This window comes from Pollicipes pollicipes, unplaced genomic scaffold (genome assembly GCF_011947565.3).
Source record: "Pollicipes pollicipes isolate AB1234 unplaced genomic scaffold, Ppol_2.1 Scaffold_4219;HRSCAF=4965_pilon_pilon_pilon, whole genome shotgun sequence".
Taxonomy (NCBI): Eukaryota; Metazoa; Arthropoda; class Thecostraca; order Pollicipedomorpha; family Pollicipedidae; genus Pollicipes; species Pollicipes pollicipes.
In genome coordinates this window covers 22,369,773-22,396,166 of record NW_023596448.1, presented here as the reverse complement: position 1 = coordinate 22,396,166, position 26,394 = coordinate 22,369,773, and the positions used below count along the sequence as shown (strand labels likewise).

Here is a 26,394-nt window from a genome sequence, read left to right as displayed (position 1 = left end):
AGTGCGCCTGGAAGCATGAGCTACAATACACCAGAACGTGCAGGTGCGCTCCGTGGAATGACCAGATTTGCATTCACCAGACATCAACTGGATGGTGTTGACCATCAGCCACATCATCAGGCATCAGGGGTCTGATCGTGTCATTGTGATGTGTTCCTGCGTAGATATGCCTGTCACAAGCGAACGCAGCCACCGCTTCACGACTGTTTTTGGAGCCGAGGCGGCCTGTTTACCACCGCCGTTTTGTGAGCGATATTCACGACCATTAGGTAATTTACGAGACTGGAAGAAAACCCAGGGCATTATTTATCTTGTTGATGGCCATGGCATTACATGATATATAACTCAGCGCCTGATAGTGCTGCCAACGCATGGTGCGGATATGTAAAGTGGAGAATTAAGAGCTTATCGTTGTAGTTCAGGCAAAGCTTGCGCATAAACATGCTTTCACATGTTGCATGTTTTCTAGTCCTACGTGAATTAACGTTTCAGAAAGCTATCTTGGCTGGCCCCTATTTTGAACGTCACCGAAGGAACCAAAAAAAAGCGTAGAATAGAAATTACAACGTTTTCATGATCGGACACGTGACCAATTTCCTCAGCTGCGATGCGGCACGCCGCTCGTCCTGCTGCCCCGGCACTGTGGACTCCAGTCACCGCCGGGCGCGGACTCCGGCCTCAGCCATGCTGCAGCAGGTAGTCGGGGTAGCGCCGCATCTGCAGCCAAGCGTGCAGCAGCCCCTCGTGGTGCTGCACCACCTCCACCAACACGAACATCAGCGCCTTCTGCCACACGGGCGTCACCAGCTCGAACACGGGCAGCGACATGACCAGCAGACAGAGCCGCTCGGCGCCGCACGTGAACGTCGAAAGCTCGTCGGTGACGAACGGCCAGAGCGAGCGCTCCATCTCGTCCACCACCTGCTCACCGACGCCCAGCTCCTCGGCGTGCTTCTCCAGCAGGCGGTACCAGCGCGCCGGCACCACCGCCGGCATGTCGGCGCGCACGCGCTTGGCCACCTCAGCCCGCATGCGGTGGAGCGCCGTACTCGAGCACGTGGCTGTCTGCACGCTCAGGTACTTGTGCACCAGCCGCTGCTTGCGCTCTGCGTCCATGCGCAGCACGCGGTGGTCGTAGATGTGGAAGAGCCGCTCGCGTGTGTCGGCGCACGTGCGCCGCAGCTGGCCCAGCAGGCGTACGGCCGTGGTGGAGGTGGAGCGACGCATGAGGCGCAGCAGCCGTCGCTGGCGGCGCTCCTGCCTCGCCACAGCCTGCCAGGGCGGCGGATGCGGCAGGCCGCCGCCCGCCGCGCTCTCGCCGCCGTCCGCGCCTGCCGTCAGCTCCACCCACGTCGGCAGCGCCTCGACGCTGGGGGCGTCGGTGTCGGCGTCGGTGTCGGCCTCTGGAGAGGCGGCGGGCGTCGGGGTGTCAGAGACGCGGTGGACCGCGCTACGCGCGCAGTCGAGTGCACCAGCCTGCCGGCGGCCAGCGCTGGTCGGGACGTCACGGTGGCCGGTGCTGGTCTGGGCGTCACGGTGGCCGGCGCTGGTCGGTGCGTCACGTTGGGCGGCGCTGGTCTGGGCATCACGGTGGCCGGCGCTGGTCGGGGCACCACGGTGGCCGGCGCTGGTTGGGACGTCATTGCTGGTCTGGGCGTCACTTTGGTCGGCTCTGGTCGGGACGTCGCGGTGGCTGGCGCTGGTCAAGCCATCGCGGTGGCCGGCGCTGGTCAGGACATCATGGTGGCCGGTGTTGGTCTGAACGTCACTTTGGTCAGCGCTGGTCGGGACATCATGGTGGCCGGCGCTGGTCAGGCCGTTGCGGTGGCCGGCGCTGGTCGGGACGTCATGGTGGCCTGCGCTGGTCTGGGCGTCACGATGGCCTGCGCTGGTCTTGGCATCATGGCGGCTAGTGCTGGTCTGCGCATCGCGGCCGCCGGCGCTGATCGGGGCACCATGACGCGTCGACCACGAGTTCAGGCCGCCGGGCAGCTGGCGCTCGGGCGGCAGCAGCGGCTCCAGCCAGCCGAAGTCGGCGCGTCGGATCAAGCGGACGTAGTGCGCCGGCAGCGGCTCGCTGCGCGTCAGCCAGCTCAGACGCATGCTGCGCAACGACTGCAGCACCCAGCCGATGACGCGCAGCTCGAGCGCGAACTGAGCGGCGCGGCGGCGCGGCGCGGCGGCGTCCGGCGGCGCGCTCAGCAGCTGGCGCCGGTGCGCGCTGCTGATGTTGGTCGGCGCCGGGTGCAGGATACTCTGCGGGTCGGACGCCGCCTCCTCGAACTCCTCGTCCAGCAGCGCCGACTGCAGGCCGTCCGGCAGGTGCACGTGCGAGGGCACTGTGGACGCCGAGTCCAGGTACTGGAACAGGCACTGGCCCGTCTCCATGGCGGCCAGCATGTGGCGCGAGTGTTTCAGACATTTGGAGATGCTGGCGAGGCCGGCCGTCTGATAAATGCGCTTCGGGCTCACCTTCTGCGGCTCCTCGGGCTGGTAGAGCGCGCCGTAGTCTGGCTGCTTGGTCCGCAGACCGGGCGCGGCGTGTGGCGACATGGTGCGCTGAATTGGTGTCAAGTGTGGCCCTCTGGCTGCATGGTGCCCGCCGCCGCTGGCTCGGATCGGATGGGTACGGATGGGAATGAGTGGCACCTGAATGGATACCGGTAATGGCACGCCACTAGTTAGCAAATTACCAAATGGTAATGTGAAATATATTTATGCGACGAAAATTTAAGTTGCTGAATGTTAAATGTTCTGTTGAATAGTTTCACCTGTCCCAATAGTCAAAGTCAGGATTAACGCGTTTGCCCATCCCGAATGAATAAAGGTGCCCCAAACAGGTGCAATTAATTTGTGTTCTCTGTTGATCAGGTATTGAGCTTATAAAACATCACAAAAACGTGTTCTACATCCCATCAGTACTCCAGCTGCGAAAATTTATCAAAGACGCTTTTTTTGAAGGGTGGGGAATGGCGAAAACTTGAAAAAACAAACATGATGACTGAGAAATGCGCTAACCTCCGCCGACGGACTTTTTGACATCTACACTGGACGATGGGAGTGCCATACGCTCCCTGCTGTTTCGAGAACTGATCAGACTAAGACTTACGCCCAGCGGAGTCTGATCAGTTCTCGGAAGCGAAAATCAGACTGCAGCCCAGCGGAAAGTGGCATTTGGATACATCACATAAAACTGTATCGAATAGCCCGCGGGAAATTGCATCAAACGCCTTGCATGAAACTGCATCGGATAGTTCGCATGCAATTGCATCGAATAGCTCGCGCAATTCGGCATCAGATTGGTATTGTTCACATCAGTGCATTAAGCTTTGATCGGCTAACCATGTCAGTGGTGCTGTGTAGTGTGTCAATTTGAGATCCAGGACAACATACATGACGACAGTGGAGGAAGACATCGGACAAAACCCTCGGCGCGTTGGGGTATGCGGCGATGTTAACCCATCAACAGGTGGAGAATGGCGGCTGCGGCGTCGCGTAGAGCCGCGGCCACTCACCGTGCCGTTGATTCGGGGTGCTGGGACTGGTCGCAGCTGTCGCGAGGCCTCGTGACGCGTGCATCCTCTGTCACCATTCTGCCGTCTCTGTCTAATAATGACCTGCAATTACGTCTGATCTAGAGGGGGAAATGGATCACCGATAATACGACCGGAGAGAATTATCGCGCAACATGAGCCGTTACTATCCCAGGAAAAGTGACGTGGAATTACCGCGGCCCTGCCAGTGCCTGGTCTTTGAGGGCCACTGGACCCATTAGTTACTGATAGGAACGCATCAGTGAGCTGACACCTCCAGCAGCACCGACCAACCAGGACCGTGGAGGGTTTGAGAAGAAAAATACCGGCAAAGAGTCTGGCAACAAGTTATCTTGAACCGCGCCCCGCTGAGGGAGCTTGACTTATCCCCTACGGTTTTTCGAGCACAAGTCAAAAACAAACGTTTGCAGCAACACCGAATTTTCAGTACCTATTTTCTATCAATCTGCATCCTTTTTGCAAGGTTGAAGTTTCGCTCTACTAAGATTAGTGACCTAGGTCAGGTAAAATAAATAAACCTTCAAAAAAAATTAACTACACGTAACTTATCGTGGTCATTTGGCACTGCTCAAGCTTACTACAGCAATATAACATGACGATGCCCACAATGTGTATGTTTGACATGCAATCCATTATATGACCACAGAGTACGTGACCTTGATCCAGGCCATGACCTACCTCCCTAGGTGCCTTCCTAAAAACACATGTTGAGCTTAAAACAGGCAGTTTTTAGGTAATTTTGAAAGCCAAATTCGAATACTCCACTGAAAACATGCTGCAATATCGCTCGAATGCATAATGAGGTTACAGTAGGACACGTGAGGACATGGAAAGGTCATATGAGGTCGTCTAGGGTCCATGACCTATGTTGTCAGTAGCGGAAAGGCCAGACGAACGAGTGCAACCGTATAACCTCCTCCGTATCACGTCTGTGGAGCTGATGACGTGAAATTTCATGTACCAACGTGCTTGCTCTCGGCTTGTTACGCACAAATTGCTGAGCGTGGAAAAGATTATGCATAATGTATACACGAGCTTTGCGGTCATGAGTACCTGTAGATGTCCAGCACACTATTTCTGACCACGGAAAGGCACGTACTGGTCACATAGACCCGGACAGCGCTTTACATTTTTCATCTATATGTTGAAGTTGAACTCAACAGCAAGTTGAACTCGACTGACCCCTAGGCCAGCCTAAAGTGGTATCTGTGTGTCTAGAATACTCTTTTCCCACCGGTGCACTTAATGAAATGAATTTTATCCGAAGCACATTGCAAAATAAGAATATATATTGGAGGTTACTGGTGGACCAATTTTGAATGGTGGCATGATTTGAGCTGACCCTTTTAGTGGAACGGAAATAGCCGAAATGGACTCTCCGCAGTCTTAACGTTTATTTTCGTGCCCTCAATATCCGTATCGACGTGTTAACATAGGTTTTAACTGCATCTATCAGAGCGACCGCTTTTGACCTTTCGTGACCTCTGGTGACCTGACATTAGACCTAAGGTCAAAAATGTTGTGTGTTCCGCATGGTTGACGGGATCTTCACAACAGCATCTTTATTTGTCTCATACGGCGTGTGAAGGCTGTGGATCCCAGGGGAAATCAACATTCACCGCCGAGCGCGGTTGTCCCAAATCCCCGGCCGGACGCTGGTTAACGATGACATGGAAAAAGGTAATGTGGTCAGATCGTAAGTAAAATGCTTTATGGAAAACATAGTGTGGAAGTAAAGACTATCTGCAAAAAGATAGAAGCAAATGGTCACGTTAAATGAAAGTCATAAAGATATCGTACCGAACTAAGTTCTTCAGGAAAAAAAGATTGTCATGGGTGGCATTCATGTGGCGATAAAATGTGGAAAGAAGTCTCCATGCGATACTAGCTTTATGTGATGCGAGCTTTGCTATCGTATTTCATGCAATCAATTGCACCGGATAAAGATCGTCGGTGATAAAACTGCTCTGCAAAAGATCGCAGTAAAAAACCGTACGCAAGAAAAAGATGGGCTCAAGATCGCCCAGAATTCCATGGTTTTGTGTCGAAAGATAGCATCGCAACATTGGATGAGATTTACAGGAGCATTGGATGGAATTTTTTCTACTCTTTCTACTTTAAGTGGAACCTATACGGTCGCAAGTCGCTCAGTTCTGTCTGAGCAGCGGAGATGGAGGTGACGCTGTTTGTGCGTCTGGCGCTACTTTTCAGGGCTTTGTCTGTCTGGGGTGCCATACTTAGGAAACGGATTGACCCATGCCGTTTCTATGTCGTGCATTTTATATTCCATGGGAGCTTTTATCAACACGCCCTTCATGCTGCTTGACCTGCCGGAACAGGGTCTTCATCGCACGCGACCCCCATCGCACGCCATATTTGCATGACAGCTTGCCTCCTGTACGACCTTTTACCGTACGATTTTGTATTTTGTCAGTGCAGCCCTCTTTTGAACCAATCGTATGTCATCGTCAAATTTATTCCGCACAGTCCGTATCAAATGCGATCATTCCTCATACGACCTTTTGTCTGGAATTTTTCTCAACTTGTTTCCAGTCATACCACCTTTTGCCACGTTAACATTCTAAGCATGCGCTTATTTAAACAGCGTACATTCTTACAGCATATTGGTGTCAACTATCATGAGTCTTCCTCTGCTTTTGCGCACACTTAAAAGTATAGTGTGGAGCGAATTCATCCCGCTATCCCTGAGGTCTGTTTCGATAAGGTTTGAGCTAAGTCACGAAATTATTCACACCTGCCTGGGAAGCGCAATCGGTCTCGGGAATGTAAGCATGAGAATGTGCCTCACTATACGCAGAAATATCGGATCTACAGGCATACCACGCTGTTCGGCCGGCTTTAAAGCGATGTAGTTAACAGCAAACACGACAAATTTAATATCGAAGCTATCTATCAATCATCTTTCTTTACGCAGCGTGGCCATAATGGACAAAAAAAAACATTTAGCAGCCTCAGTGAGTTCGAAAACAGCTTCAGCAACGAAAACAAAATGCGTCCGGCGCCCAGCAAGCCTGCCTCGCTCCGTGCCGAGGGGGGGGGGGGGGGGGCAGCAGCTCGATGCGGGTACGGGATAACGGACTCGAGCGGCCCGTTCTCGCCCGCTCTGTGTCTCGGCGGCACAGCATCCAACGCCTGCAAACCGCGCGTGCGGTGGGCTGGGCGGAACGAGGATCACCTCAGATGGCTCGGGACCACGAACGAATTGTCAGATTGAGGGTCAGTGACCGAGAGAACAGGCTGCGCGTTTCTTCTAGAAAAAAAAAAACAGATCTCAAGGTTCATGAAATGAGTGGTTGCTAGCCAAAACAGCGTCACCAAAGAGTTAGGTACATGTGTGAGTAAATCAACACACCCCCATTCTGGAATGAGCGCAAGCTAAACATCAAAACCAGAATACTTTATGCGCGGGCTTGGATATCAAAACGTACTTCATGTCCGTATCTCATTCCTCAGGTCATCACAGCGAGATTTTGGTCGTCCGCGCCGGGCTGACGCCGGTCGGTCCGGGCTCTATCTAACGGCAGAGGGACTCGCGGAGGAGTAGGAACTGGCCAAGCATGCTTCATCCCTCAGCTGCCGTCAGAGTGGTAGTGTCCTGCCGCAACGATCCGTATCTCTCAGGAGCGGCTGGGCCGGCTGGTGGACGGTCGAGGGAGCGTTATTCCGTCTGAGATGTTCTGCCCGGCAGGGGGGCCGACAGATAAGCTAGATAAGGCTATATATATCTAGAAAGTTAAATATTTGCATTCTTTATTTTATTCGCTTGGTACTTGTCGGCGAAGGGTAGACAATAAATTCGACCGCAGGCGGTCTCGTGAAGGAGTGACCCACACGAAGGCACAAGTCAATGAAACGCCTGGTGCGGCGTGGGACGAGCGTGGCAACAACAGACATGGGACGAGCGAGGCAATAACAGACATGGGACGAGCGAGGTGACAACAGACGCTGGACGAGCGAGGTGACAACAGACATGGGACGAGCGAGGCCACAACAGACATGGGACGAGCGAGGTGACAACAGACATGGGACGAGCGAGGCAACAACAGACATGGGACGAGCGAGGTGACAACAGACGCTGGACGAGCGAGGTGGCAACAAATGTTGGACGAGAGAGGTGACAGCAAACCGGACGTGCGAGGCAACAACAGACGTGGGACAAGCGAGGTGACAGCAGACAGACAGCCTATCAGATGAGAGATAAGTACCACCCAACGTTACCTAGAACAGCCAAAGGAATTAATTCTGGACTGTTGATTGAAAGAAAGGATTGCTACGGATGCCAGTGAACGGAGGTTATCGACATCATGAAAGAGGATTGACGGCGAGTTGCGCTCTCCGGATTAAGGAAAATTTAAACTCAGTGCCTTCACAATCATCGCTTCGATTTTTGATGTGCCCTGAACGGCGTTATTGGGGTTTGTCTGTTCGATGGCAGCCAAAGTATGCGAGCATGAACATGGGGCGCAGTCGGAGCATTACGCGCGGTATACTGTCGGATACCGGAGTCGAATGGAAGCATGCTGAATTAGCAGTGTGAAAATGATTGATGGTGATGATGGCGATGATGACGACTGGCCGACTGACGAAGAACGGCCCGCTGGTAACTAGGATGGCCGGATTAACCTGACCCAGGTGGTCGCGTCGGGGTATGTTTGGCACATAAAACCCTCCACTGTCCCGTCTGGCATGAAGGTCGTCGAGAAATCACCCGATGGGATTGATCGGTCTACGGTGGGCGGTGGGATCAGGGAACACGCAACACGTTCCACGTGGCAAGTGCTATTCGCATAACTACGTTCATGCAAAATATCCCATTCAAAATATTTGTTATCTACTAGGAGAGGCAGATCGACGAAGAGGAAAATCCTGAGCAGGGGAGAAAGAGCAAAGCCGCGGGCCAGCAGTGTGATAAAGTGACGAGCTTTGATTCCAGAGGGCAAGCTCCTGATGTAGCCTTGTGGTTTATGTCTGACTGCTGCGCCGGTCCACAGCAGCCTGACATGTTACATTCTCCAGTCCTGAGATATTTATCTGCAGTGGAAATGATGCTGGGATGCAGGCGTAGCTTTAGAAACTGGGTTGTCTGTTTGCAGAATAATAGATGCGTCGAGTGGATAAAGCTGAGCACGCGAAGAGAATATCTATAGGGAAGAAAAGAACAATAGTATTTCGACCAGAACATTTAATTCTCTCCGAAAGGGTTCATGTGTTTAGACCCGGCGAATCCCCGTATCCCCCACTGCGCAGTTGCCCGGTTTCTCTCCCCAATGAGCGCTACTCATAGGCACTCCTTTATACGTCTGAGCAGTTTTTGTGTCGCATTTTTCTCGGCTTTATTTAACAGCGTCTTGTTTGTGAGATTGGTTTCGGCAAGAGGCACCACCACCACTCTCCAGACCATTACTGGGTAGCCTGAGAACTGGAGCTCCGAGATCCGCTGGCGAATTATGGCCGCTACGTTCGCCCACACGGTATTGCTGGCGTAATACCTTTATCTGCTCTGGTTCCCGAAACCTAACCTCGGTCCTTACAAACGCGTTAAAACGGACGGATCCATGGTTTGTGCAAGAGAACAGATGGCCGTCTGTACCCATCAGCTCATGCTCTGGATTACGTTGTCCGTTTTTCTTTAAGGCTTTTTTTTCCTTTTGAGACGTTAGACTGAATGAGCTTCGAATTACTGTGACGCCAGCTGGGTCGTCAAAATGTGAAAACAGTTTCGGCCAGCGCCCTTCAGTTTTTCTGCAGTTCAAATATGTTTTCGTCTTCATGATAACCGAATACGAAGACGAAATCGTATTGATATTACAAGGTTGCAGGAAAAAGCTCATCATGTCACACATGCTGCTTGACAATCCAAGCATCAGAACTTTTAAAGAATTGGTCCTCTCGCTGCTAAAAGCCGCATGAGCCTGCAGTCGGTGGTTACAGGGACATTGGCTTCTAGAAAGTGTGACGAGCTGGCCGGGCCGGGCCGCCCGGCCACTCTCTCTTTTTTTTAATCGGGAAGGACTCGCCAACCTTGCGGCATAGCCTGTAACAACTGTTGGATTCCAGTTGCTGCAGAAGAATGAGTTAGATCCGTCCTCCGCCTAAGCACAGGTTTGCCCAGAGCCGCAGATGGCGGTTGGGGACGGTGTGTGACCAGAGCCAGAGCCGAATGGAGCTGCCAGAGCTGGAGCCGGGATGGAGCTGCCGGGGCCCGAGCCGGGATGGAGCTGGGCAACACGAATCTGAGACGACGTCCGGAGCTCGTAAGAGGAGGAACAAAAGTTCCCTTAGTTCCTTCAAGAAAAGGACACTGTTAAAAAAAATGACGCGTCATAAGCACACCTTGTGCATAGCTCGAACGTTCATTTCATTCTATGGCTAACTGGTTTTTACAGATCAAATCTGAGAGTAGCGCGTTAAGACAGCCACCAGACACCTGAACTACAGTCGTCCCGCCGCTGCCCCCAACGAAATCATTCCCCCCTTCGACCTTGTTTTCAACAAGCAGTGAACATGAGTAGGAGTTACCAGGTACGTCCATGATGCTTCAATTCTTCATCGAAGTGCATCTTTCCCCCTTGTGTGAGTGCCGGATGTTAAAATGGCATCATACCGTGAACATTTTGAAATCGCAAGGGAACGGCGCGGAGCGGTCGCAGCACCATTTCTGCTTGAAAACATCCACGCAGTAAAGTCCACGCAAGGTGAGGGCAAACGTATATTGAAGTCAACACGGCGGAACCAAAAACTCTCTGCGTGCAGTACCTGATGAACAGAGGGGCGGCGCGGCAAACATCTAGGTCCAGAAACGGGGTCTGCTGCGAGTTACCGCACCACCCGCCGACACCACTCCGCCACTGGGAAAACACCACATGCTGCACCGTGCCGTGACATCATTTTGCTCCGCCCACAGGGCGGTTACGTCAACCACCTCTCGACCAATGGGCGCCAGCGCTGCCGGCAACATCGGCCGCCCACAGCCTGCCGACTAATCGGCGCCGACACACGACAGTGACGTCAGCCGCCTCCGGTCGGACAACCAGTGAACGCCGACGCACGCCACTGACGTCACACACTTCTGGTCCGCCAACCAATAGCAGCCGCCGCTGGCCGGTGATGTCATTCCCCGTCCTGGGGCGGCGTGTAGCCGATGAAGGTCCACTTGCGCTCCATACGGGCGCCGAGGCCAGACACCACCTCGCGGAACACGCGGCCGTACCTGAGGTCAGGTGCACGGGTCACACAGCGCCGGCCCGAACACAGACACAACCCGCGTTCCCATAGAGCACAGCCGTCTGGGCTAGCACCCACGCCTTCACGCGCCGACAAAATCCACGCGTTGAAGGGATATGGTTGGAAAGACGCCTGGCGGATACATCCCCACACATGCATGAGCCATTGCGTCCACTCAAGTGATATCAACCCTGCGAGCAAAAACATTGCCGATGGGCTCTGAGTTGGTCGCAATGCGCATGTTAATGACACCTGTCACCACCTTGGCAACTCTCGCAGAATGCAAACGTATTTCCTGTTCTGTCGCGTGTCTGCGGCTGTACGAGTCCAACAAGGTGGCCAGCCGGGCGAGCAGTCAGCACCGCACGCAGCCCGGAAGACCTCTCCCAGCCGGCCGACAACCCGCACCGGCCAGGTGCAGCGTCCACGTGCGTGTCAATCGTGCACCAGCTCCGGACAGGAGCGTCCCGCCGCCTGTGACGGTGGCCGGCCGCACTGACCTGGACAGCACGGTCTCGACGTCGCGCGGACTGAGCGACAGGTAGCCGGGGAACTGCTGCAGGTAAGACCAGATGTAGTCGCAGCTGGCGCCCTCCGGATGCACGTTCAGGAAGGCCGACGCGAGCCCTGTGGGGAGGGGGGGGGGGGGGCGGAGCCAGGCGTCAGCGAAATCACGGCATCCGGCACATCATGTGGCTGCGCGTCATACATCACACGGCCCGGCGTCACATATCACACGGCTGGGTGTCACATCACACGGCTGGGTGTTACACATCACACGGCCCGGCGTCACATATCACACGGCTGGGTGTCATAATCACACGGCCCGCCGTCACACATCGTACGGCTGGGTGTCACATATCACACGACCGCATGCCACATTCACACGGTCAAGCGTCACGCATCACACGACCGAGCATCACATATCGCACGACCACGCGTCAGTCACCCAGACACGCATCACACGCCAGGCAGTCGCGCCGGCCGACAGTTCCAGATGACATCACACGGCTGCCTGAGCACAGCGCCGCCGACCGACAGATCCGATTGACATCACACGGCTGCCTGAGCACAGCGCCGCCGACCGACAGTTCCGAGTGACATCACACGGCTGCCTGAGCACAGCGCCGCCGGCTGAATGTCCCGACGCCCACCTGTCCAGCTGGCGTTCCCAGCCGTGCATTCAAAGAGCATTCAGAAGTCCCACATGCGTCCTTGCAGCAGATCCATAGTCGGTCGATGTCACAAGTCCCTATCACCTGGGCCGATAACACGCGGCCGTCTTCCAGGACCAATTACAAGACTGGCGTCTGGCTGCCACCCATGTCATCAGAGGACGCGATCCAATTTGCCACGGATCCGTTTTGTGCACCCGCCACGGGATCAATCATTTGTAGCGCCTTGGACGCCACCTCTTGACCTTGGTATGGCCACACCGCCAGAACACGGCCTTCGTGACACGGCCCTCGTGACACGGCCTTCGTGACACGGCCTTCGTGACACGGCCTTCGTGACATGGCCCTCGTGACATGGCCCCGTGACACGGGTCGTGCAGCAGTGACATCCGGGATGAATCCGGCCAAACGGTGACCGGCTCAGACCTGACCACAGGCCTGGGGTCTCCCTGCTCCAGCTACCATTGCGTCGATGGCCCGTGCCCGCTGTAATCACGGCGTTTCCTTTCAAGGGGGTGTTCCAATTTTGTGGGTATTAGAAAGTGGCGAAATACGATCAACTGGCTCACCCCGGATGCGACCACGTCGCCTGCTCAGTTCGAGAAGTGCTGTTAGTATCAAAACTTTTTAATCAGGAAGATTCTGCCCCGCTGCGTCAGGCGCGAATTGGTCATATCCAGCCTCAGTGGCTGGCGGCCGCCGTCGGCAGAACCATTTCCCATCACGCAACGCTCTTCTCTAAACGAAGCCCTCGTTGAAATAATCAGGTAGACAAATTGCATCCTACCAATTCAGTCAGTCTACAAATTGCGTTCAAGGACTAGAGCGTTTTGAAACTTTTATAGTTTATGGTTGCGATTGCTTTTGAGCGCTATAAATTTGGCCACCAAGGCTCGGAACCGCCAAAAAACGTGGAACATTCCCTTCCCAGCCCCTCGTCTTTCCGTCAATCTACATACGAAAACAGCCCAGTTCACCTCAGTGGCTTCTGCGGCGCCGGTGATGGCTCGCGGGGGAGACACGAGCGTTGAGCAGACCAGCTGACCTATAATGCCGCCGTCCCGTCCCACCTCCACCGGGCCACCGGTGGTCACACGCGGGGAATGCACGAGCGCTGAGCGTACAGCTCACCTATGATGCGGGCGTCTTGACCATCGATGGGCGAGAGCAGCAGGGCTGACGGTGCCGCCTCGTCGCTAGTGCGTCGGCCCGTTCCCGTTGCTGGCTGGACGTCCTCTGTCGGCTCCTTGTCCCTGCAGGTGGGTGGACAGACCGCTGCGTACTACGGCTGGGCCCGGCTAGCTGAGCCCGGCTAGCTGGGATTGACTAGGAATAGCTGGAGCTGACTGGGGCTGGCTGCGGCTAGCTGGGGCCGGCTGACTGGGGCTGTCTGAGGTTGTCTGGGTCTAGCTGGGGTTGGCTGGGGCTGGCTGGGGCCCGCTGGCCGGGGAGAGCCTAGCCGGCGCTCCCCGGCAGTGCCCGGCAGGCCGAACATCACGAACCGCCGCCGGTCCGCCGCTCGGACCAGCTCATCGGCAGACAGATGTAAACGCTGGTATCAGAGCAAGCCACAAGACGGAAGCCGCACAATACCGAGCGATGGTCCGGCGCAGCGAACGAAACCGCCAGCGCGACGGTAGCGTCCAACAACGTCACGACGACACGGCCCACGACGCTGCCGCCAGTACTGACAGCGCCATTGCCTCTGTATCACGCTCACACGTCAGCACTGCGAATGACTGCTGTTTGCCGGCGCATCGGTAGCTCGGGCCGTGCCCCGGCTCCGTGCGACGGACCTCGCCAACGGCTGCGAGCGGCGCGACACCATTACGTACGGCTTCTCCGGGACGTCGGCGGCCTCCGTGTCGCCCTCCGCCTTATCCTCCGCCTTCCCCTCAGCCAGGGACGGCTTCCTCAACCGCTCCAGCTGGGCCTGCAGCTGCGCCACCTGGCGATCCAGCGTCGTCTCCCGAGACTTGCAGGTCAGCAGTTGCTGGCGGCGGCGGGGGGGGGGGGGGGGCGGGTCACGCTCCCGGCCACGGGTCAGCGAAGGGACGGGTCGGCAGCGCGCTCCGCCGCGGGCACTCTGGCTGCTCTGACCTCCGCGCCTCCCCCGGCTGGAGCCGACGGTTGTCTTCCGCTGCGTGTATACACGCAATAGGCTTGGCTGAAACTGCCTTGCATGGCCGCCCTCTGAAGCTATCACAACAGCCTCACAGTGCAACGGACAAGATGTGTGCGTGTCTTCACATACAGCGTGGAGAACACGTTGACAGCTCTAACTCGGTCAAGGCCACATCACATGCCACAACACGAAACCTCTCCCCGAATACCTCACCGTCAAAGGCCCCACCCAGATCTACCTGCTGCACGTTCTGCATGGTCTTGCGCATGATCTCCATCTCCTTGTCCTTGGCCTGCAACTCTTCGTGGTGCTCGTAGCGCACCATCTCCGCCTCGTTCTTGTAGGCCTCCAGCTGGCAGCGCAGCGCGTCAGCCGCGTCGTCCTGGCAACCGGCCGTGACGTCACGGCCGTCCGCCGGAGCGGCGCCCAGCTGGCCGGGCTGGCACGCGTGACATCGGGTAATACGCTTCCCAGTCGACCGACTCCTCCGCGCGGTCATTTGGTCGTGCACGCACAGTGAAGGGAATAACGGGGCCTAAGGCGTATAGCCTGTTGCGAATAGCCGGACCCGCTAATATTGTTATGACAGATCTTCAAAGACGTCCTTAAATGTAACGATGTGTCAAATCTGGGTTGCATTCACCATCCCGAAAAATTGGCCAGCAACACAGCAATTTTTGAAAGCTCGCTAGGAAGGACGGCGTGCTAAAAAGCATCGAAGTGCATCACTTACCCAACAACATAAAAGCGTACCTGATAGCACTGGCATATTCATAAATTGACATTTGTTGCTGTTTCATAACAAAGCGACCCCGCAGGCACCCACGATGTTTAGTCCGTGAAATATGTTTGAAGCCGAGCACAACAGCACATCATTACACGCCCCGGCGTTCCCGGAGAGCGAAGACGGCCATCACACCTTCATCAGACCTGCCTCGCCGACCCTCAGTCCACGCGGGCCTGCTCACCTCCTCGGCCGGGGCGGCGCCGCCCTGTCGGCGCGTGCGCTTCTTGCTGGGCTCCTCGTCGTCGGAGAGCTCCATCTCCTCCTCGGCGCGCTCGCCCGACAGCTCATCGATCTGCATCTTCTTGATCTCCTGTAAGGGTGCCGCAGTGTTACGGTCGCGCCGCCGAGCTGGCGCCGGCTGCAGCTGAAGAGGGCCGCCCCCGCAGGCCACCCGTTGATGGGGACACACAGCACGTCGCACAGGCGCCCGAGCGGCAGCCGCGGCGCGGCGGATCTCGGTCGGCGAGGGGTGTAGGATCTCAGCCGGCGGGAGCTCGGCCGGCGGGGAGTGTAGGATCTCGGCCTGCGGGGAGTGTAGGGTCTCGGCTAGCGCGGATCTCGGCCGGCGGGGAGTGTCGAATCTCGACGAGCGGGGAGCTTGACCGGCGGGGAGCGTCTGATCTCGACCAACGGGGAGTGTCGGGCCTCGGCCGGTGATGAGTGTCGGATCTCGACCAGCGCGGATCTCGGCCGGCGGGGAATGTAGGATGTCGGCCAGCGCGGATCTCGGCCGGTGAGGAGTGTCGTATCTCGACCAGCGCGGATCTCGGCCGGCGGGGAGTGTAGGATCTCGGTCAGCGCGGATCTCGGCCGGTGAGGAGTGTCGTATCTCGGCCAGCGGGGAGGGGCCGCACTCGGCCAACGAGGAGTGCCAACTATTGGAAACCAGCGAATGCTGTATTTTGCGGCGCGGAGGGTGGTGGATCCAGGAGGCCGGAAAGTGCTGGATCTTACGGGGCAGGAACCATTACAGCGGAGTGCAAGGGCACCAGCTCGGAAGCCCCCGGCCGCAAGACCACACGGCCAAGTCACTGGGTCGGCGGATGGGAACACAGTCAGCACCCGAGTGCGCACCATCCGGCGGGGTCTGAGCCCCGGGTCTGACCAGCCGCCGGATCATCCTCGGACCACCGACGCCCCATAGACCGCTCGCCTGCAGCAGTCGGCCGTGGCCGCTCTCACGCGGTCCGTGTCCTTACCGTGACCGGGCGCCGGCGGCCCACTCACCCTCCGCCCGCATCTCCTCCGACAGCAGGCCGCGCTCAGCCGTCGGAACCGGCCTCTCTCCACTCGGCGGCCAAATCGATGCGTTAAAAAATATTAAGGATGGAACCGTCGAACATGAGCCGTTTTCCCAGAAATCGCTCGCTGTGCAGACACCAGGCTTTTAGCCGAGACGGGCAGCGTCGGCCGCGATCCATCATTTCCACTTCAGACGTTCAAGCGGAAGGTGGATGCTGACACGCTGGTCAGGGGTACTAAGTGCTGCGTATTTCCGCGTCGCTGGGTCTTCTAATTCAGCAGCTAACTGCGGAATGTTCTACTGTGCAAGCGGAATGACAGATTGCAAGGTAGCAACTGGCTTGAAACAAACCAATCCGTGACCAATTTTTACCAATTCCATCCCAATTTTTTTACCGATTTTAAAATCAATTCATGTTGTGTCATATATGAAGATATCTGGCATGGCCTTGCTGGCATGGGTCATCATGAAGAGTTATAGGCATGGCGCATGCCAAGGGTATAACGTCACCTCTGCCCCCCCCCCCCCCTCATCGACCCCGGGGATAGCGCAACAGGCCGGCCTCGCGTCGGGGCGTGACGTCACAGACCAGCCTCACCATCTGCGGAGCCACGGGATACCGGTGCATCGGGCAGTACCTGACACATCCACCGCGGCAGCGGCGACCGGGGACTCCCGGGGCCGGTGTCAGACATAATACCTAGCCGCTCGCCAGTCCAATACACCGCCCGCTGGCAGGTCGTGTCCAGGTCAGTACTTATCGTCTCGGGGAAACCGGTGTTCACAACGGCACGCGCCGTCTCGGATGGCTGGTGTCCAGAACGACAAAGGTGACCGGAAACTGGTGTTCAGAACAGTACCTAGCTTCTCAGTAGACTGGTGCACCAAACAGTACCTACCTTCTCAGGAAACCGGTGCCTAAACAGCACCCAGATTTTTAGGGGACTGGTGCCTGAACAGCACCCAGATTCTCAGGGGACTGGTGCCTAAACAGCACCTAGATTCTCAGGGGACTGGTGCCTAAACAGCACCTAGATTCTCAGGGGACTGGTGCCTAAACAGCACCTAGATTCTCAGGGGACTGGTGCCTAAACAGCACCTAGATTCTCAGGGGACTGGTGCCTAAACAGCACCTAGATTCTCAGGGGACTGGTGCCTAAACAGCACCTAGATTCTCAGGGGACTGGTGCCTAAACAGCACCTAGATTCTCAGGGGACTGGTGCCTAAACAGCACCTAGATTCTCAGGGGACTGGTGCCTAAACAGCACCTAGATTCTCAGGGGACTGGTGCCTGAACAATGCCTAGCTCCTCGGGAGACCGGTATCCCGAACAATGTCTGACTTCTCAGGCAGTCCAGCACCATCCCGTGCCTCCGGAGGCTGGCGTACAGCACCGCACAGCCGGGCACGGGCCGCCACGAACGCGTGTCCCATCTGGCCTAGAGCATGAGCCGACCTGCGACGGCAGTCTAGAAGCCACCAATCCCCGCGCATACTGGAAGGGTCCGCCGGCCATGGTCCCAAGAAGGTCACGCCACAGCCGTAGCAGGGGCCGAGTGGCCAGTTTATGAAAGCGCATTATCATGCTCTTTACTCGCAATTGCCGGCTGTCTGGTGACATTCTTGTGAGCATGATGAGTCCTTACCGCCGCCTGCTTCTTCCAGAGTTCAATGTTTTTCCTCTGGGCCTTGCTGAAGTGATCCCAGACCTTCTGCTGGCAAGCCGCCACGAACACGTGTTCGATCTGGCCGACTAGAAAACAATGCATACCGTACATGTCAGACCAATGGCGGCGGGCCTTCCGCCGGGCCGACCAATGGCAGCCGAGCCAGGCCGGGCTGGAGATATACCGTACAAAGTCGGCAGTGTCCTGAGCTCGACTAGACAGGGCGTGGCATACCGTACACAAACAGGCGACCAATCAGAAGACTCCTGGGGTGGTCTCGGCCAATCACATGGCACGGCAATACTGTGCGTCCTCATCCGAATGCGATGTACGCGATCAGCCCAGCTACAAACACTGACCATCGGTGGGTTTAGGTTGCGCCTGTAACCGACGCAATTTTGGCCGAAGATGCTCAGGTCGCAACGTGGCGCACCTCAAGACGGTTAAATGACGCGTCAGACGCATGTTGTGGATTCTCAGAGCGGAGACTATCGTCAGCCAGTGGAGAAAGGACGCACAGTACTACCTCTGGTCCGTGAACTCTTCCGCAACACCGAGCATCCTCAAACTCAGAGCCTTGGCTAGAACTGGAAACGGCCCTGCCATAAACAACCCCAATCACAGTCCAGACAGAACCACACAAACTGTGGCCTGGCCTCGTTCGCGAAGATTTCCCGCCAGAGAATACGCCAGCCCATTATGAGGATGCTCGGTGTCGTGCCATACAATACCGTTCCTCCCTGATTTGACGACTCTCTACCACGCGTCACCATCAACCAACACCGGCTGGGTTTGCACCGAACGGCGCGGCGCTCGATCCGTATACGTACCACGGCTCGCGGCAGGCGCCAGCGCACGCCACGGGCCCGTCAGGCCGCGGCGCGCCGTGTGGCCACTGTACCTGCGGCGGCGGGGCGGCCGGGCGCGCGCGCTGGCCTACTCACACTGCACGATGACCTGCTGCTGGCGGAGGCGCGCCTCCTCGCGCATCCGCGTCAGCTCCTCCTCGATGGTGGAGCGCTCGGCCATCAGCCTGCCGGCGGCCGGCGGTCAGACGGCATAGACCGCGGCACAGACCAACGCGGCAGGCACGCCACCGTTGACGACGACGACGTACGGCGCGCACGCACGCACGCAACGCAACGCAACGCAACGCAACGCAACGCAACGCAACGCAACGTAGCGCAACGCACGCACCTACGCACGTACGCACACCAGACAACGCACCACAGAAGGCGGACATGCGGGCATGCCACCTTATATCAGGGGCACCATTACAAGACCGGACGGAAAGGACCTTTCACGCGGGACGCGTCCACCACAGGAGACGAAAGAGACCTCACAAACGGGACACCGCCTTCAAAAAGACACGATGGACCTCATACACGAGATGGCACAGCCACAGTCGACCCGCGGAACATTAAGCACGGTACAGCATTGCCACAGCAGACGCATGGGACCTTAAACACGGAGCACCATCGTCATAGCGGACGGCTGCAAAGATTTCACAGCCTACACACTAGGCGGTCTTAACGTGTCCCCTGCGTCCTGGCCGACCAGAGCCGAACGCGACGGAGATTATCAAGGGGCCCCTTCCCGATCGCAAACACCCCAAACACCTCTCACAAAATACGCACGATGGCCGAGCCATCTCTGAGTAGGGTACTTCTTCCTGTCGCACATTGACAACCCAAATGCGCCCAGTAGTTTCCTGACGGTGGTTGCGTGCTTCGTATATGAGTCAAAGACCGCAACCCGTTGAGTGGGTCCCACGCTGACAAAAACGGGGCCATTTGGAGACTTTGGGAGAGCCAGGACGAGGCCCAAAAGCTACTCCGGCGGTTCATTGAGCGTCAGGACGAACAAGAGATCACATATAGCAATCACCTGACCATAATCCTCCGAGCGCCTGGGCAATTACCACCATACTGACCCCCCGCAACCCCGCAACCACTGCGTAGTTCCCTACGCGGTTCGTCTCGCGAAAGCTGCCAGGAACAGAGCCCCCTCCCACACATTGTAGGTCCCAGTGTTGAGTGTGGAGTTCGAATGCCTTCGCGGGAACGTTTCCACCGGAGACGACGGAGATAATGACAGCAACGGATGCCGCGTGAGTCGATACATGACAGTTGCCAGACAACGCACCGTCGGACGTGCGAGTTGGTGGACTGGATCATGGAGTAGAAGTTGCCGGCGGTGCGCTTGTTGCAGTCGCCGCGCTCCAGCCAGCTGGTCAGCAGCTGCACCGACTCTCCGAACGTCGACTCCTCCTTGATCTTCTCCATCAGCTGCTGCGCCTGCGCCCGGCCGGCGGGGCTCCCGTCACCGACAGAGGAGGGGCAGGAGGACAGGGGCGAGGCACACCGCCGGCCGGTCAACACACCGGGCACGAGCCCTCCGCGCGCGCCGGTAACTCCGGCGGCCGTGTCCAGATAGAAGGGCTAGAGCACGGGCACGGCGCCGGGACAGGTAGATTGCAAACGTATCATGCGTTGATGGTGATTGTGGTTTCAGGGCGCGCCGACTTCTGAGGTCATTTTTGAAAAGGCACGCCACGACATCTATCTCGCTCGGAGAGGCGCGTTACGGTCGGGACTTGCGCTGGCATAGGTAGACAGCCGTCGCAACTCGCACTGACAGGGCACGTGCGCAGCGTCGGTAGATGCCGTAGGTCGTGACGACCCTCGCCGGCGCCGGCGCCGCCGCCGTACCTCGTGATGCGTGTAGTGCGTGACGGGCGGCGGCGAGGGCGGCCGCGCCATGTCCTCCATCTGCCGCTGCCGGTGGCGCATCTCGCGCTGCAGCACGCGCTGCTGGCACTCCCACTCGTACGTGTCGTCGCGGGCCTGGGCGGGCACGAGGGCCGTCAGCGAGGCAGCGGGCGGGCTGCGGAGCGGCCGCTGATGGGGGCGGTCCCACATTATGTGGGGACGGTGTAAACACGTGCAAGAGCTCGTATAGATCAGCACAGAACGGAGTTGCACAGGTGCACATGACACCGGCGGCTGCAAATACAGAGATTTGTGGCACGACATACCTGAAGGAATGTAGACCTATGTGGATAAGAAGCAAGGATATGGACCAGTGGTGACATCTGGGGCAAGCCGCGGACGCGGACATCGAGGTTACCCCGGCGTTTGTCCGCTGCTGAGGTCCCGGAGCGCCCTTAACAGACGAGAGTGAAGAGCAGCGTTCACACCAGGCACGAGAGCCGCCAGAGCGGCGGTGCCGCCACCCGTCACTACCAGTCGCGCTCCGGCCGCGCCCCGGCCGCCGGCAGCGCCATCTCGGCTCGTGGCCGCCGCACCTGGGCGTAGTCGCAGTGCAGCCGGCCCGTGTTGGGCGCGTCCGTCTCGTCCCGGATGCGCATGCGGTAGCCGGAGAGCATGATGGCGTACTCAACGTACACCTCCAGCTCGTAGCGGATGTGGGCGAAGTTCTTCTGCGACATGCGCACGCTGGAGATCTGGCCGCAGCGGCGGAACACGTCCCGCAGAATGTCCTCTGGGGAGGGCGGCGCTTCCGTCAGCGTGCGGCCCCACGTCCGATCATCGCATGTGGGGCCGGAGACGTGGGCGCAGATCGCCCCCACAGATGGACCCCGATCGCTACACCAGGCCCTGTGCTCCTGGAGCACGGAACACACAAGGCGTGTTCGTGCCTGCCGCGGGTGGTCCGAGCGGCTCAGCTCCGGGTCGAAGGACCGACGTCGCTTTCCGGTGGGATCGTGCTCGACCATAGCAAACAAAGAACAAACGACACCCGGCACCGCAGTGCGACCGCGGTCGGCGGCCGGCCGTGCCCGCCAGGCGGCCTGTAGGCCGAGCTGACGCCCTAGTCCGGCCTCGGCGACCTCACGCGAGAGCGAGGCAGGGGCGGCGCACGGGCGCCGCCGGGTAAGCCTGACCAGTCGGCGAGACTGTCAGAGTCTGGAGACCGTCACTGGTATCTGGGTCACCGCCCGTCACCCTGACACTCCTCACCGCCCGTCTCTCTGACACTAGTCGCCGCCCGTCCCCTGACACTTCATCACCACCCGTCCCGCTGGCTGTCCGTCCCCTCACCGGTGATGTTCTCGGGCAGGCCTCCGATGAAGGCGGTGCGGCAGCCGGGCGGCCGCTCGCGCGTCATGGGCGGTCTCGCGTTGGGGTTGGGCGGGTACAGCACACACTCGGCGCACGTGATCACCTCCTGCCGGCGGCCGAACACGGCATGGTCACCGGCGGCCGAACACGGCACGGTCACCGGCGGCTGAACATGGCACGGTCACCGGCGGCTGAACACGACACGGTCACCGGCGGCCGAACACGACACGGTCACCGGCCGCCGAACACGGCACGGTCACCGGCGGCCGAACACGACACGGTCACCGGCCGCCGAACACGGCACGGTCACCGGTGGCCGAACACGACACGGTCACCAGCGGCCGGCGGAAGAGGCGCGGCGGCGAGCGTGCGGCACAGACCGGTCACAGGCATCGGTGTGAGGCTGGTCCTACACGACGGAGACTTCCGGATATACGGGGTTTCAATTCAGTTGTCAGAAACGACTTCTCTGTTGTGAGAATCAGAGTTTGGTCGCGTTGGCCCAAGCCCTGAGAGGGCTGGCAGCTGCACATTGTTAATTCGCAATTAAGGTCAGAAGCATCCAGATCACGAGAAAACCAACCGCTGTGGGAGGTCACGGGGAAAATTCCCACGCCACCATGCTATCTGATCGACAATCCAGAGCTTAAACTACCGCCCGTCCAGTCCAGCTGACCACCCCTCCCCCCCCCCTCCGAACGCGGGTGCCATCTGACCGGACCGGGAGGTCTCGATCCGCCCACCTTGATGGCCACGAAGTTGCCGTCGGGCATCCACGTGCCGGGCAGCTGGGGGTAGAGCGGCTGCTGCATGCCGGCCGGTAGTAGGTTGTACTGGCCCTGTGGGCGCCGGAACGTCACATCACGGGGAGGGGGCTGCGATCATCGCTAGATGGCAGCAGGTAGTGCTGGCCCTAGGTACTGGGGGTCATGATAAGGGAATAGTATGGGTGAAAATACCCTTCCGGCCAGTCCTAGATGCTGTCGTCGACGCGCGTCAGACGAATGAACAACTCATTTAACCATGCCATGAATTATCATCAAGAACAGTTGCGACCATACCACCATAATCCCGACATCAAAATGATGCCACCTCTTGGGCCAATAACACAACGCGAGGCCCACTCGCTCTGATGATGATGCTGATTTGGACCTTGGGGCGCATCGACTACGATGGTCATATGGCGCCCACTCCAACTCGCTATGACGTCATCCCACTGAGTCGCCACGGCGCCGGAACGCCACCTGGGCCATTACGACGCCACACAGCAGCCTCACGATGACGTCACTAACCTGAGTCATCATCATGCTGGGGTCGACAGCACCAGCACCGCCCATGTTGTACATGTTGCCCATGTTGTTCATGTCCATGTTGGGCATGTTGTAGCCCATCATGTTGGGGGCTGCAACAGATGTCCAGTGACAGAACAGTGGCAGACGCCAGTAACTGCGAGCAGCCTAACTCCTTTGTACGAGGTTTGCTGATGTATGAGAGGAACAATGCCATGGTTCAAACAATCTGTCCTTGCGGCCATCTATTCCCACAAATGCTGAGCATTCTGCCCGCAACTCTGAGCGACGCTGCATGGGGGGAGTTGCTCTCCCGTGCACACTGCACATTTAATTCCCATAACCTGAGAGCAATACAACAAATTTCCTGAAAGACAACTTTCCGGAGAATGTGCCCAGTGCCCTTATTACGCGCCATTGTTCGCCCAGTATTCCAGCTGTTAAACATGGCAAGTCACGTGTCAGTCATGGCTGAAGTTGTGGGTCATCGTAGGGTGGCACGCGAATCAGGGTGGGTTGGGACAGCATTAGGCATGGCAGATCACCTTTGGATATTTTACCAATGATAAGGACGATGTTACACCTTTAAGCCTACTGTCAGGTGACCATTTCAGTCTGGCCCTCGGGCACAATCCCCCTGGCCTCCGCCGCCGGTGCTACTCACGCTGCTGCTGTTGCTGCTGCTGCGGGATGGGCGGCGGCGGCTGCTGTTGCTGTTGCTGTTGCATGTCCCACATCTGCATGGGGTCGGGCCCAGGCTGGGCCATGCCCATGGGCTGCGGGCCGGGTGCTGCCATCTGCAGGCCGTTGTTGGGTCCAGCGCCGGGCGCCACCAGGTGCTGGCCGGCCGGCATCACACCGCCCGCTGCCGGGGACCGCCGTCGCACCCGGTCACAGCCGCGCGCACCCAGGCCCGGCACGGTCAGGGACACAGAGTGGAGGACGCCAGACCAGGCGAGGCGGGGCGGGACGGAGCAGGGCGAGGCGAGGCGAGGCGAGGCGAGGCGGGGCGAGGCGAGGCTAGGCGAGGCTAGGCGAGGCGAGGCGAGGCGAGGCGAGGCGAGGCGAGGCGAGGCGAGGCGAGGCGAGGCGAGGCGAGGCGAGGCGACGCGAGGCGAGGCGAGACGAGGCAAGTGACATCCAAACCATTGCTGCACATGTGTGGTAATGCTTTGTTGCCATCAAGCAAAGTTACCAAGCTTATTCTGACCCCACTGCCCAGTCAATCCAGGGTGTGGATCAACAGAGAAACTTGCCCATAGCAACTGGTGGCCATGAGGAGCACTGCCGCACAGCCAGTCCACAACTAGGGCCCACGCACACGCCACGAACCTGGCACCAGACGAGCACCCATACACCCATTTCCTCAGAGCCATGGCTTGTTGATGAGCGATCAGCAATCACCATACGCGCACAATGACCAAGGCGACCACATGCTGCGTAGCGGAACACTTGGACCGACACTCATACGTACGTGGCACCATGCCGCCCATCTGTATTCCGCTGTTGTGACTGCCATCCCGGCGTCCGCGGTCTCGCCGACTACCGGAGACATCTGCCGGCCGAAACGGGCACTTCAGTGCTAGCCAAACCCCGCACTGCTCTGCGAGCGGCGATGAGACTTCTGTACCCTCACATGCCCCGACGTTGTGACTGCAGTTACGACAGTGCAAGCCAGAACATACTCGTGTTACAGGCACCTAAATCAGAGCACAGATCAAGTCAGTGGCATCAGTCACTGTTCAGATGGCATGACTTCAGCATGAGAATACAGAGAGTCACTCGTTGTAAGCTCGCTGTCAATTCAGACAGAATCCACCGACATTGGCACGTGCGTGTTGCATCTACACACTAGGGGCGTGGTTTCCTCCGCCACTAGGGAGGCCACGGCCCCGGATCATGCTCCTTGAGCGGCGCTATAACTGAGCGTGTGGGCGAGGTCTATCACCCAGAAGACCCCCAGCGACACCCGCCGAAGCCCGCCCCCACCGGATTACACTGTAAGGCCCCCTAGGGACGTGACTATATAAACCAACATCCCCAGCGGACCAGTGTCCGACTGGTGTCCGCCTCATCAGAAGACCCGTGTCCGATCTGTGTCCACCTCATCAGCACACCTGTGTCTGACCTGTGCCCACCCCATCAGCGGACCTGTGTCCGACCTGTGTCCACCCCATCAGCGGACCTGTGTCCGACCTGTGTCCACCCCATCAGCGGACCTATGTCCGACCTGTGTCCACCCCATCAGCGGACCTGTGTCTGACACTGCACGGAGTGTAAGTCAACTCCATAATAAACAGGTCGTCTTGACATACCGATGGAATTGGTCCCCATGAGAACTGTGATCCAGGATGAGTTGTTGCATGATGTGGAATAAGCATATGTCATGTCACAACATCCAGCAATCTTTCCTGCACTCTGACATCACCTAACCTTTAGCGCGGCCACTGCCAGTGGCCGCGGGCCATCCCTGTCATGAGAAATAGCAGCGAGCGAAAATAGCGAGAAAATAGGTCACAGATGCGTGGACTGGAAGGCAGGTGCTCTGGCCTGCTGAGCTACCGGAGCGGACGCCCTGAGTCACAACCGGGAGCCACCGAGTCAGAACCGTGACCTTTGAGTTGCAATCAGGATTCCTTCAGTCAAAGTATAAAGTTATTCAGTTAGAATCAGGAGACCTTCAGTTATAATCTGAGTCAACTCCCAGTCACGCTGCTGCGTCCGTGTAGCAGCACGGACCACCATCACAGACTGCGAGTCGGTGTGGACTCTGCTCCAGCAGGAGACAAATCGAGAGCAGTCTAGTCCGGATGCGCGACGCCGATGGACCGCTCACCGTTCCTCCTGCCGTTGAAGTCGCCGCCGGCGTCTGGGCCGCCGTTGTCCTGGTAGCTGCGCCCGATGCCGGGCCGGCCGCCGCGAGAGCCACCCCGCGCCCGAGAGCCGCGCCGGTCCCCGCTGTCCGGCGAGCCGCCTGCCGGCCGACACGGCAACTACCGTCAGCACTACGTGCCGCCAGGAAGCAGTGGCAGGAAGCTGTGCTCATGTTTTTTAGGAGCAATAACTAGTGACTGGTGATTGACTAGCTTCATGTGAATAGCGAGTCAAAGCACATAATCAAAAGCCTGAGTTGGTATAATGTCAGTGTTTTCAAGGTCAGGCATTGATCAATAACAATGCCCATTGAGAAACTACCACCATAGAAAACAACCAAATATGCATT

The 26,394-nt window shown here is 57.8% G+C and overlaps 1 protein-coding gene across 1 annotated transcript; it reads right to left on the bottom strand.

Annotated features, from left to right (window-relative positions):
- Positions 1 to 10,266: 10,266 nt before the first annotated feature.
- LOC119095582 (ecto-NOX disulfide-thiol exchanger 2) lies at positions 10,267 to 26,136 on the bottom strand. The gene is made up of 17 exons (XM_037218437.1): positions 26,008 to 26,136; positions 24,646 to 24,726; positions 23,836 to 24,036; positions 23,175 to 23,284; positions 22,626 to 22,721; positions 21,862 to 21,988; positions 21,105 to 21,301; positions 20,509 to 20,643; positions 19,943 to 20,094; positions 18,742 to 18,830; positions 17,777 to 17,883; positions 15,068 to 15,196; positions 14,338 to 14,481; positions 13,810 to 13,967; positions 13,106 to 13,227; positions 11,300 to 11,426; positions 10,267 to 10,785 (listed from the first exon to the last, which is right to left on the bottom strand). The coding sequence occupies exons 2-17, from the start codon at positions 24,662 to 24,664 to the stop codon at positions 10,686 to 10,688; spliced, it is 2,013 nt and encodes a 670-aa protein (XP_037074332.1). The 5' UTR covers positions 24,665 to 24,726; positions 26,008 to 26,136; the 3' UTR covers positions 10,267 to 10,685.
- Between the last annotated feature and the right edge of the window lie 258 nt (positions 26,137 to 26,394).

Bases quoted from the DNA above. Each gene is read 5' to 3' on its own strand.
- LOC119095582 (XM_037218437.1), bottom strand. The intron at 21,302-21,861 runs GTGAGGGGACGG...CGCCCTCCCCAG, and splicing joins CCTGCCCGAGAACATCACCG to AGGACATTCTGCGGGACGTG. The intron at 17,884-18,741 runs GTGAGTAGGCCA...ATTGTTTTCTAG, and splicing joins GCAGCAGGTCATCGTGCAGT to TCGGCCAGATCGAACACGTG.